Here is a 13117-nt window from a genome sequence, read left to right on the forward strand (position 1 = left end):
CTAAACTATGCAATGATTGGTTAATTACCTCAAATCTCTACAATTCAAGACTAAACCCATGCCAATACTTAAGGGTTACTGGCGAAGAACTCTAAGTCTCTCATCTAAGCAGAAAAAATACAGGACATTTTCTACAAATTGAATCACTTTGATCCAATTACTACCACATTATTCTACAAGGTTAGGTTATTATAAGGATATTGGTGTAGTAAAGCATGAACAATCCAGTCTGACAATTTCATCTATTTTACGAAATTATATTAACTTATGTAACAAAGCCACTGTGAGCATATTGAAGTAGTACATTGTGAAGCAATTTAAGCTCTTGGAAGAGCCAAAAAGAATCAAATAAGTGGCTTAATTTTACCATTTTTCAGTAAATTATGAAGTCATGAGCATAACCAAATGTTTGACTATGACATCACCAAGGCTAATAAAACAGCTTAATGTTTATAAAACACTAACCACTGAATCACTAATTTTAGAGCTCAAGGAAAACTCCAAGAATAGGATCTGATCTCATAAAGTGGATCTGGTTTTACACTGTTTATTTAGAGTTTTTGTATATTGTATTCTGTTCTAGTCTGCAGCAAGTGGATTCCTATTAAGGGTTATTCATTTAACCCAAGTAACATGCATAAATATACAGTCTTTTAAAACTCCATTCTCATTAAGTCTATCAGTTGAAAAAGCTTAAGACTAGAAAGCCACATTAAGAGGAACATTAAGAAGTACTTAAATATGCTGTAACATTACTACAAAAAGAGCCTTTAAAAGCATCAAGGGCCATAAATAATTCACGGCTCTGACTCCTTCAGCAATTTAGAGCAAAGGATTCTTTTCCACAGGCTGGTTACTACCTTCCACTTCCTAACCCATCGATCTTCAGTTGCTACAACAGTTCTATTGATAACATCACTAAATAAATATTAAGCCATACTTAATAACTTTAAGACAAAAGACAAGCTCTAAATACAGCAACTCTTATCCGGATTGTCATGGATGGACTTATAATGGCAAAGTGTCCAAAAGGTCCCTGAAACCATATCCTGAAATCTAGGGAAAAAGTCCATTGTTTCACATCCTCAAATAGTGTCTTGAACCAAAAAGTAAAGGAGATCCACTTTTCTAAAACAGTCAAAGAAAAGCTTCAGGAGGAAACCTTAGGTTTGATGCTTTAGCCACAGGAATACAACTTAAGATTTCAATCACATAAAGTTCCCCCCAACCCAGGTCCCTTCTTAAAACTTACTTTTTGCTACGTTCTTCATGGCCGTTAGCACTGCTCAACTTGTTCTCATCCTAAGCAGGGTTGATAGAAGAACATCATGAGGACGAAGTGGTAACATTTCAAGTTGTCAAAGGGTAAAGGGAACAGGAATAAGAAAATACAAAACAATTTTAAAACTAATTACTTATTTACAGTTTAACATGGAAAGCTATAAAAAAATTTAGATGGGTATGTGTTTAACCACTTTGTTGCTTACAATTAAGTCATCAAGATACAAAAATAAAAATGCATATTAACATGTTAAATTTTATTTTCTTATATAGTTAGATATTAAGTTATCCAGATATACAGTGTTGAAGTGGTTAAAGAGAATTTCTATAAAACATGAAGTCCTGTTTTGAGTTTTATTCCATGTGCTATGGCCCCTTTGGTCAGTACCATGGCTCTATTTCTGCCTAAGCCCCAAGTGGCCATGCTAGCAGCCAGCCACTATCGATTTCCTGTGACCGATGCCATTCCTGAGATCTTCGCCCATTTCCGTTGGAGGGTTGGGACTGTAAGAGCTTGATGCCACCTCTGTCACACATCTCGCCCTGAAGCAAACAGGGATTCACACTGCTTTAGTAATGTTGACTTCCAAGAACCCAAGAAAGTCAATTAATAATCCACCAGTCCAGCCTAAACATTTCCTACTTCCATACCTGTTTACATGGAATTACAACCACGTTAAACTAAGACACAGAATCTTAACATTAAAATAGAAAGTAGCTCTTCAAGAGTCTAAGCATTATGAAACTACACACAGTATTCAAAGCTTTAAAGAATTCATCCAAATTGGTACCACATGGTCGAGCTATACACTCCAAAACAAATGTATTATTTTTAAAAGCGCAATGTTTATTTTAAAAGTTTGATCACATCAGTTATAGGCGTATAAGTGCTAACTTACAAAGCTTACAGTTTTCGACATCAGTGATAATGCATGCAATACTGCTATTTTCACCACCAACCGGTGAAAGAATGAAACACACTATTTCTACTGTGATATTGAAATGGGTCAAAGGCTATATTAGCCGAACTAATTCCTTTGTAGATTTTAGTGTGAAATATTATGGCAGGGACTAATTAAAAATATGGAGAACAGTAAAAACAGTCATTAAGTGACTGTAAGTTGTGATACTGCCTCTTTTGCTTTAAGAAATTTTTTGTCTATTCAGGGATCCAAGAATTTTAGTAATTTTTAACTGAGCAGCAGATGCCTGTTTTAACATTTACTATCACCAGTCTTATATGTAGGATAAATTTTAAATCTCACCCATGTCTTCTTGTAAGACTTGTCTTATTTAAAGATTTGCTTGCCACAGACTGGTTATGCTTTGTTATTCTTGGACCCCTGCTGTTTTCCCAAACCACTACATTCACCTTTTTGCTATACCAAACTGGAGCTGGTAATTCTTAGTTGAGTCATTTTACCTAGGGGACCACGGTACAGCGATAAGTCACTCAATTACTACCTTATGATTGACAGTTCACACTGGAATCAAAGGTGAATTCATGGGAGTAGAGGTGAGATATCGTTAGGCAAGTCTACAAAGAGAGATAGATGGGCATTTATTCATCACGCTGAAGTGAAACTACTGCACAATATTATTACATCAATAGCATATATTTACTTTTGTAAGTTATAGTAATGCATCTCTGATAAGATAAATCAAGAGGGCTCCGGGAGGTTAGTCTACATTTCAGCAGTAGTTTCGTGAATATTGCTAAATTAAGAAATAGATAAACCTCACCGACATGTTTTTTCTCACCTTCTTGTAAGGAGCCTCAAGCATTGCTTCAATATCAATATCGTCTGCCATTTTCTCTAAACGCCTAGAGTTAAGAATGAAAATTAAGTGAGTAAACATTTAAAAATTCTGCCAGATTTCCTTCTTACCCGACGTACTCCAAAACTTAACAAAAGCCACAAAGATTGATTCAAGTGGGACTTTAGCAGGCTTGGCAATCAAACATGAAATGTCCCCAAGACCGGTAACGCTAAAGCGGATTAACTACCCGATTTTTAAAAATCCTACTTACTCAAAAACAGAACCCAAGACCAACGAGCGAAAGCGCCTCTTTCCGCGCAAAACCCGCGCTGCCATTTTAGGGGCAAAGGGAAACTCCCTTAGTTGGGAGGGGTTGTGTGCCATGGCAGCGTTCGGCTGGCGCCATGTTGGGAGGTCGCGGCCGGCCCAGGCCTCCAAAGGACAGGTCCCCATCTGCCCGCGGCCCCTCTAGAACCCGTACCACCCCCAAACTCTGAAATCTCCCCGACCGGAAAAGGGCGCGGTCGCCGAAATTTAATCTATTTCTGGAGAACTGCTCCCCCACCCCAATCCCGCCGCATGAGACGGCCTAAGAAGTGCCCATCAACCCAGAAAAAAACCAAACTCAAAAAAACGCTAACATTATGCGAATCCGCGACGCCCCCTTACCTGCGTGGCCTTTCGGGCCCCTGCGGTGCTTGGGTTCGGAAAGAGGGGGGCTGCTGCTGCTGCTGCCGCCGCTGGTGCAACTGTTAAGCCGCTAGGCCCAGGCCGCGATACCGCCCAGCCCGAATTTCGGGCTCCAAGAGCGGATAGGCCCAAACGAATCTAAAAGAAACAATGGGATTAAAGGAGCCCACGCGGGAGTTATGGATGGCGGCTTCGGCAGCACCGGATCCACCCCTGCGACAGCTTCGGCAGGCTCTCTGAAATGGCGGCCGCTGCTTCCCCGTACTCACATTCAGCAACACACATACACACACACAAACACACGGGGCCTCACAGAGCCCTCAGCACGGGCTCTCGCGAGACGTTGCCCCTACTCCTAGGCCAGAAAGGCCAAAACATCGCGAGAATAAGCATGGGGCCCTAGTGACCATAGCCCAATCTCGCGCAATGATTGCGCCACAGATATTCCCATCCCCCACCCGGGGAGCCGCTTTTGACTCCCCCCTCCAGATAGTCTTCCTCATCTCGCGAGACGGCGCGAGTCGCTAAACGCGAAGGCAGTTGGTGCATTTTTTGTCAATCTGATACAAAACTCTAAGCTGAATGGAGCTCTGTGGTTGCCGCCTCCTCGCGACACCACCCCATAACCGTCTGAAGGTTTCTCCCTCAGAGATGACGGCTTCTCCCCTCCCCCGCGCCCCCCACCTAGATGTCCGTCAAGGTCGCCATAAAGCGACCTAATCCAAATGGTGGATGAATAAAACGAAAACGAAAATCATATGTGGATTTTCCGGCAGGGGCGAGAACGGAGTGAAAAGCATGTAAGAGATAAGGCAAGAGGAGATGTACAGGGGCAGGGGGCTAAGGCTGTAGAACAGAAATTGGGTTTCCTCGGCCTTTGGAGCCACTGGACTAAGGCGCTGCGTCTTCTGTCGATCTTCAAAACAGTAGTGGGAAAAGGCAAAGAGAAGGTGAAAAAATACTGCTTTCCTTGGCAGGGGACCAAGTTTGTGCCCTCCGAATTTATAGTCTGGCCTTGTGTCAGGGTTGCTATTGTTTCTTCAAAAATATCCCCCATTCCCCTGGGACTTGGACCCTCCCTCCCAGATGCCTGGCAGAGTATATAGATTCACCACTTGTTCTTTGAGCTACAGTGCTGCAAAAGAGAGGGGAGCAGACAGGTCACTGACCATAAAGCTTTTACCTCTAAGATAAAAATGTTTAGGAGTTCTCCTGTGGCAAAGGGGGGTAAGGAGCCCTCATTTCTGCTGCAGCAAGTATTGGATCCCCACCCCCTACCCCGGAGCAATGGGTTAAAGATCCCAAACTGCCAGGGTTGCCGTAGCTGCAGCTCGAATTGGATCCCTGGCCATGGAACTTCCATCTGCCACGGGTGTGGCCAAAAAAAGGAAAAAAATTTTTTGAAAGAAATAGGTAATTTAAAAGCAAAAAATCTTGAAGAAAACTTAGAATATGTTAACAGCTTAACGGTTGAGGGCAAAGATTTGAAATGAGCTTGGGCAAGTGCTCCAACACTGAGTAACCTTGGACAAATAAACTAACCTATCGGAGCCTCTCCTTCATTTCCTCCTATGAAAAAGGTTATAGTTAATAGGCTTAACTTCTTGATCCTGACCTAGGTGAATAATGCTTAACAGCTATTTCTCATCCCTTAGCCGCATACCAGCCAGGTGGATATTGGATGTGAGTGAATGAATGAATGGTCTAATAGGAGTATAGTGAGGATTAATGTGATAGCTGTAAAATGTTTGGCTAATACTTAATCATCAAAAAAGTTATGGGAGTTCCCATCATGGCTCAGTGGTTAGTGAACCCAGCTAGCATCCATGAGGACTCGGGTTTGATCCCTTGTTCAGTGGGTTAAGGATCCCTTGCCGTGAAATGTGGTATAGGTCACAGATTTGGCTCAGTTCCCAGCATTGCTGTGTCTCTTGTGTAGGCTGGCAGCTACAGCTCTGATTGGACCCCTAGCCTGGGAACCTCCATTTGCCACAGGTGTAACCCTAAAAAGACAAAAACAAAAAAAAAAGTTAACTTAGGGAGTTTATGCTGTGGTGCAGTGGGTCAAGGATCTGGCGTCTCTAGGGTGGCCTTGAATTAGATCCCCTGAGCTGAGAAATGGGTTAAGGATTCCTCATTGCCCCAGCTGTGGTGTAGGTCACTGCTGTGGCTGGGATTCGATCCCTGACCCAGTAATTCCGTTATTTGTGTGGGGAAAAAAAAAGTTATTTCTAAACAAAATTATTTAGAGCAAATGTATGTGTTAAAGTGACTTTCAGGGAATTTCCGTTGTGGCACAACAGAAACGAATCCGACTAGTATGAGGATGTGGGTGTAATCCCTAGCCTTGCTTAGTGGGTCTGGGATCCAGCATTGCCCTGAGCTGTGGTGTAGATAGCAGACACTGCTCAGATCCCTAGTTGCTGTAGCTGTAGCGTAAGGCCAGCAGCTGCAGCTCCAATTCAGTCCCTAGCCTTGGAACCGCCATATGCTGCAGGTGCGGCCCTAAAAAGCAAAAAAATAAAGCGGCTTTCAATTTTAAGTTAACTATCAGCTGTTTCTTTTAGAGAGTTAATAGATTTTGCATAATTAGTAATATTCCCTCAACTTCTTTTCTTTAAAATTCTGATCTCTTTTCGTGACTGTGCCCACGGCATGCAGAAGTACCTCAGCCAGGGATCGAACTCAAGTGCCCCAACAGTGAATGCCAGATCCATAACTTACTGTGCCACCAGGGAACTCCATTAAGTGCATTTTAATCCAGTTTTTCTTGAGAATTTAAGGCTGACATATAAAATTTGCCTTATTTATGGATCTAACTAAAATTTTAGAATCATCTTCACTTTTTCCCATTAAAATTGAATTAAGTTTTGGAGTTCCCTTCGTGGCTCAGAGGTTAACAAACCCGACTAGGATCTGTGAGGATGTGAGTCTGATCCCTGGCCTTGCTCACTGGGTTAAGGATCTGGTGTTACCGTGAGCTGTGGTGTAGGTTGCAGGCACGGCTCTGGTCCCTCGTTACTGTGGCTGTGGTGTAGGCCGTCAGCTGTAGCTCTGATTCAACCCCTAGCCTGGGAAACTTTGTATGCCGCAGGTGTAGCCCTAAAAAGAAAAAGTGAAAAAGAAGAAATAAATAAAATTGAGTTCAATTCTAGTTATACTTAACTCCCTTCAAAAAATCAGTCCTCCCCCCCCCAAAAAAAAAAATCAGTCCCGTTCATGTTAGACAAATTTCCTCAAATTTAGTATGCTTTTATCAATTTAACATGATGTTATTATTTTTGAATTCTTTAAAACTTTCCCAAGTACGAAAACAATTCTTCTAAAGGCAAGGATTGGGTGTTTGGGATTAGCAAAGGGAAACTACTATATATAGGATGGATAAATGACAAGGTCCTACTTTATAGCACAGGGAGCCATATTCAATATCCTATGATAAACCATAATGGAAAAGAATATGAAAAACAATATATATGTTATAACTGAGTCACTTTGTGGAAGAAATTAACACAAACATTGTAAATCAAATATACTTCAATAAAATTAAAGTAAAATTAAAAATTAAAATCACAAATAGCGTTTTAAATTTCTTGAAAGATTTTACTGTAGTCTCTAATACCTTTCCAATGAAAATCACAAATCTCAGAGTTCCCATCGTGCTACAATGGACACGAATCAGACTAGGAACTATGAGGTTGTGGTTCGATCCCTGGCCTCACTAAGTGGGTTAAGGATCTGACGTTGCCGTGAGCTATGGTGTAGGTCGCAGACTTGGCTCCAATCCTGTGTTGCTGTGGCAGTGACGGAGGCTGGCAGCTGTAGCTCTGATTAGACCCCCAGCCTGGGAACCTCCATATGCCACAAGTGTGGCCCTAAAAAGCAAAAATAAAATAAAATCACAAATCTCAAGTCAATTAATCAGACATTGTTTATTTTAATTTCTGGTATGCCAAGTTCCATTAAACAGTACAATTTAAACACAGCTATAAGAGTTTCTACGGTGGCTCATCGATAATGAACACAGCTAGTATCCATGAAGACAAGGGTTCCAGCCCTGGCCTTGCTCAGTGGGTTACGGATCTGGTGTTACAGTGAGCTGTGATGTAGGTTGAAGACGGGCAGCTTGGAGCTGGCATTGCTGTAGCTGTGGTGTAAGGCAGCAGCTGCAGCTCTGATTTGATCCTGGGAACTTCATATGCTGTAGGTGCAGTTTTAAAAAGACTACATAAATAAAAACACCTATATACAAGTATTTTTGACCTCCCTCCCCCATCATCCCCAAAGCATATGGAAGTTCCCAGGCCAATGACAGGGGTGAAACATGCACCACAGCGGTAACCAGAGCCATAGCAATGATAACACCAGATTGTTAACCTGCTGAGCCACCAGGGAATTTCCAGAGGTTTGTTTTGCTTTGTTTTGATTGAAGTATTGTTGATTTACCATGTTATATTATTTCCAAGTGTACAATATATTGATTCAAAATTTTTATAGTTTAATTTTTTGGCTGCACCAGCAGCATGAAGAAGTTCCTAGGCTAGGGATCAAAACTGAGCCACAGCAGTAACCCAAGCTACAGCAGTGGCAACATGGAGTCAAACCACTAGGCCAACAGGGTACTCCCCAATTATTTTAAATTTAACATTTTTCAATATTTGCTTTACAACATATCTATTCATTTACCTATCCCTCTTTCTATCCGTATATCCAGCTTATTTTTTTTTCTTTTTTTGACTACATTCATGGCATATGGAAGTTCCCAGGCCACAAATCAAATCAGAGCTGCATCTGCCACAACCTATGCCACAGTATCCTTAACCTGTTGTCCCAGGCCAGCAATGCCATAGAGACAAGCTGGATCCTTAACCCACTCCACCACAGCAAAGACTCCCAGTATTTCATTTAAAATGAGACACAACCTAGAATAGATTTATAAGGAGATCCTGCTGAATAGCATTGAGAACTATGTCTAGATACTCATGTCGCAACAGAAGAAAGGGTGGGGGAAAAAACTGTAACTGCAATGTATACATCTAAGGATGACCTGACCCCCTTGCTGTACAGTGGGAAAATAATAAAAAAATAAATAAATAAATAAATAAATAAAATGAAGCGTTGCTGGAGTTCCCATCATGATGCAGTGGTTAACAAATCTGACTAGGACCATGAGGTTGCAGGTTCGATCCCTGGCCTTGCTCAGTGGGTTAAGGACCCGGCGTTGCCGTGAGCTGTGGTGTAGGTCGCAGAGGCGGCTTGGATCTGGCGTTGCTGTGGCTCTGGTGTAGGCCAGAAGCTACAGCTCCAATTCAACCCCTAGCCTGGGAACCTCCATATGTCATGGGAGTGGCCCTAGAAAAGGCAGAAAGACAAAAAAAAAAAGAATAGAATGAAGCGTTGCTATGGCTGTGGTGTAGGCCAGCAGCTGTACCTCAGATTAGGCCCCTAGCCTGGGAACCTCCATATGCTGTGGGTGCGGCCCTAAAAAGCAACAACAAAAAAATTAAAATGAAGGGGAAGTTACTGTCCTGACTCAGCAGTAACGAACTTGACTAGTATCCATGAGGACTCAGGTTTGATCCCTGGTCTCGCTCAGTGGGTTAAGGATCCGGCGTTGCCATGACCTGTGGTGTAGGTCAAAGACCTGTAAGACAGGGCTCAGATCCTGTGTTGCTAAGGCTGTGGTGTACACCAGCAGCTGCAGCTCTGATTCGACCCCTAGCCTGGAAACTTCCATATTCTGTGGGTGTGGCCCTCAAAAGACAAAAATTTAAAAAAAAAAAAAAAAAAAAAAAGTGAAGGAAGGGCAGAAACAAGCTTCGAGGGCCAGAGAAAGTAATATATTTTATTCCAAAACATCCTTGATTTGACAACTGGAGAAATGGGTAAAACATTGCAGATTAGGAGGCAGAGTATTCTTTAAAAACATCTGGTAAGAGAAGCAAAAAGAAATGCATTCAAACATAGCACTGCAAAAAGATTTGGAATTTAAGCAAATCTAGCAGTGGAGAGGAAGTTCCTGCTGATAGGCATTACAAGTTGGAGACTGGAAAAAATAAAAAACAAAAGAATCATCAATCCGGAATGATTTCTTAGTGTAAAGTAGGTGATTCTGTGTTATTAGTGAATGACAATGAATAGCCCAGAAAGAGAGTGTTCTGAAAGAATGAATCTAACAGACTCAGTTTTTTTTTTTTTTTCTGGAGGTCCTTAACAATCATTTTCTGGAGGCAGCCCAAGGGGTCATGACTTGCACAAGGATCTCCAAATAATCAGGTCCTAACTCAATATAGAAATGAAAGAGCTTAGAGTTCCCTGGTTGCCTAGTGGTTAAAGATCTGGCATTGTCAATACTGTGGTTTGGTTCACTGCTGTGGCACAGGTTCAATCCTTGGCGCAAGAACTACTTTATGCAATGGGATGCGGCCAAAAAAAAAAAAAAAGAGTTCCCGTCGTAGCACAGTGGAAACAAATCCAACTAGGAACCATAAGGTTTCAGGTTCGATCCCTGGCCTTGCTCAGTGGGTTAAGGATCCGGCGTTGCTGTGAGCTGTGGTGTAGGTCGCAGACAAAGCTCGGATCTGGTGTTGCTGTGGCTGTGGCTTTGGCGTAGGCCGGCAGCTATAGCTCCGATTCAACCTCTAGCCTGGGAACCTCTATATGCCGAGGGTGTGGCCCTAAAATGACAAAAGACAAAAAAATTTTTTAAAATTTTTTAAAAAGTTAACTATAAAATTAACATATGACTCAGCAATTCCACGTCTAGGTATACATATACACACAAGAGAATTGAAAACATCTTTTCAGAGTTCCCATTGTGACTCGGAGGAAATGAATCTTACAAGCATCTATAAGGATGCATATTCAAACCCTGGCCTCATTCAGTAGGTTAAGGATCCGACGTTGCCACAAACTGCAGTGTAGGTTGCAGATAGGGCTTGGGTCCAGCATTGCTGTGGCTGTGGCATAGGCCAGCAGCTGCAGCTCTGATTCAATCCCTAGCCTAGGAACCTCCATATGCCACAAGTACAGCCCACCCCCCCCAAAAAAAGAGGAGTTTCCATTGTGCCTCAGCAGTAACGAACCTGACTGGTATCGGGTATTCGGACACAGGTTGGATCCCTGGCCCAACTTAGTGGGTTAAGGATCTGGCGTTACCATTAGCTACAGTATGGGTTGAAAATGCTTCTTGGATCTGGTGTTGCCATGATTGTGGTGTAGGCTGTCAGCTGCAGCTCTGATTCATCCCCTAGCCTGGGAATTTCCATATGCAGAGGGTGTGGCCCTAAAAAGACAAAAAAATGAATAATAAAAATTTTAAAAAGAAAAGAAGGAAGTATTGATACATGTTATAAAGGAAATGAACCTCAGAAGCATTATGCTGTGTGAAAGAAGCCAGACAGAAAAAGTCACATATTACATGACGCCATTTATTTGAACATTCAGAATAGGTAAATCCATAGAGAAAGAAAAGCAGAATAGTGGTTTCCAAGGTTTAGGAGGATGGAGGAATGGGGAGTGACTGCTTAATGAAGATTATATTTCCTTTTGGGGTGCTGAAAATGTTCTGGAACTAGCTAATGGTGATAGTTGCACAAATTGTGAGTATAGAAAATGCCAAAAATTGGATACTTCAGCATGGCTAATTGTTAATTTTATTTTGTGTTTTATGAATTTTGCCTCAATTTAAAAAAAAGAAGAGGAGTTCCAGTCGTGGCGCAGTGGTTAACGAATCCGACTAGGAACCATGAGGTTGTGGGTTCGGTTCCTGCCCTTGCTCAGTGGGTTAACGATCCGGCGTTGCCCGTGAGCTGTGGTGTAGGTTGCAGACGCGGCTCTGATTCCACATTGCTGTGGCTCTAGCGTAGGCCGGAGACTACAGCTCCGATTGGACCCCTTGCCTGGGAACCTCCATATGCTGCAGGAGCGGCCCAAGAAATAGCAAAAAGACAAAAAAAAAAAAAAAAAAAAAAAAAAAAAGAAGAAAAAGAAAGATGAGATGGATAGATAATGGGAGAGAGGAAGGAAATAGGCATCTTCTAAGGACCTCTAGAGCAAGACGGTGCAGGGAAATAAATGCTTCCTGCTTTCTAGAACACATCTTTTCTCAAATTTCCTTATTTTTTTAGGATATTGAAATAATTTTTTGTCTTTTTTTTCTTTTTAGGCCTCATCCACGGCAATATGGAGGTTCCCAGACTAGGGGTCGAATCAGAGCTGTAGCCATTGGCCTACGCCACAGCCACAGCAACACCAGGTCTGAGCCGAGTCTGAGACCTACACCACAGCTCAGGGCAACGCTGGATCCTTAACCCACTGATCAAGGCCAGGAATCGAACCTGTGTCCTCATGGATACTAGTCAGATTCATTTGTGCTGAGCCATGATGGGAACTCTTGAAATAATTTCTTTTCTTTTCTTTTTTTTTTTTTTTTTTTTTTTTTTTTTGTCTTTTTGCCATTTCTTGGACCGCTCGTACGGCATATGGAGGTTCCCAGGCTAGGGGTCCAATCAGAGCTGCAGCCGCCAGCCTACGCCAGAGCCACAGCAACGCGGGATCCGAGCTGAGTCTGCGACCTACGCCACAGCTCACGGCAACGCCGGATCCTTAACCCACTGAGCAAGGGCAGGGACCGAACCCGCAACCTCATGGTTCCTAGTCGGATTCGTCAACCACTGCACCACGACGGGAACTCCCTGAAATAATTTCTTAAACAAATATATATTGAATTTCTATTGTATGTCGTTCACTAAACTAGGTATTGGGAGAACAAACAATGGCATACAAAACATTCATTGTCCCTGTCCTCCTGAACCTTACAATCTAGCTGAAGGAGGCAGGCTTTCATCAAAAGATCTTATCAGTGAAGATGTACAACTGTTACAAGTGCTACAAGAGAAGAAGAGTATGGTGTTAAGAAAGTATATAAAAGGGAGATTTATTGTGAGAAAGAGCATTTAACAGGTGAAGAACATTCTAGTCAAAGAATTGAATCTACAAAAGGCTTTGTAGGAAGCAGATGTACAGTGTCTTTAAGGACCTGCATGTGGTTGTAGCAAAGAACCTTATGAAGAGCCAGACCATGCAAACTGCCTTCTTTTTCTTTTTTTTTTAATAATTATTTTAATTTTTTCCATTATACTTGGTTTACCTTTTTTTTTTTTTTTTTTTGGTAGTCCCAAGTCATATAGAGTTCCTGGGCCAAGGATTAGACGTGAACTGCATCTTTGACCTACACCACAGCTTGCAGCAATGCTGGATCCTTAACCTGCTGAATGAGGCCAGGGATGGAACCCACATCCTCCAGACACTATGTCAGGTTCTTAACCTGAGCCACAACGGGAACTCAACTTTATTTTTCTTTTTGTTTAAGCCATTTTTGTTGTTG

The 13117-nt window shown here is 42.2% G+C and overlaps 1 protein-coding gene across 17 annotated transcripts in view; it reads right to left on the reverse strand.

The window, feature by feature from the left end:
• The window catches only part of RBM39 (RNA binding motif protein 39), a 32469-nt gene extending 28452 nt beyond the window's left edge, over positions 1-4017 (reverse strand). For 13 of the 17 annotated variants that reach the window (XM_021078267.2, XM_005672898.4, XM_003359965.5 and 10 more), the window contains exons 1-3: positions 3712-4017; positions 3043-3106; positions 1253-1302 (exon numbers count right to left, since the gene is read on the reverse strand). In XM_021078267.2, coding sequence (XP_020933926.1) covers positions 1253-1302; positions 3043-3093 — 101 coding nt within the window. In that variant the 5' untranslated portion in view covers positions 3094-3106; positions 3712-4017. Of the gene's footprint in view, positions 1-1252; positions 2642-2745; positions 2819-3042; positions 3107-3711 lie in introns of those variants that run through there. The other 4 variants (XM_021078281.2, XM_085003721.1, XM_021078271.2 and 1 more) reach the window with 2 other exon arrangements.
• Between the last annotated feature and the right edge of the window lie 9100 nt (positions 4018-13117).

Source organism: Sus scrofa, chromosome 17, assembly GCF_054392235.1.
Source record: "Sus scrofa isolate SSC_HxYL_T2T_F1_AM1 chromosome 17, Sscrofa_HxYL_maternal_Yorkshire_Landrace_v2.0, whole genome shotgun sequence".
Classification (NCBI taxonomy): domain Eukaryota; kingdom Metazoa; phylum Chordata; class Mammalia; order Artiodactyla; family Suidae; genus Sus; species Sus scrofa.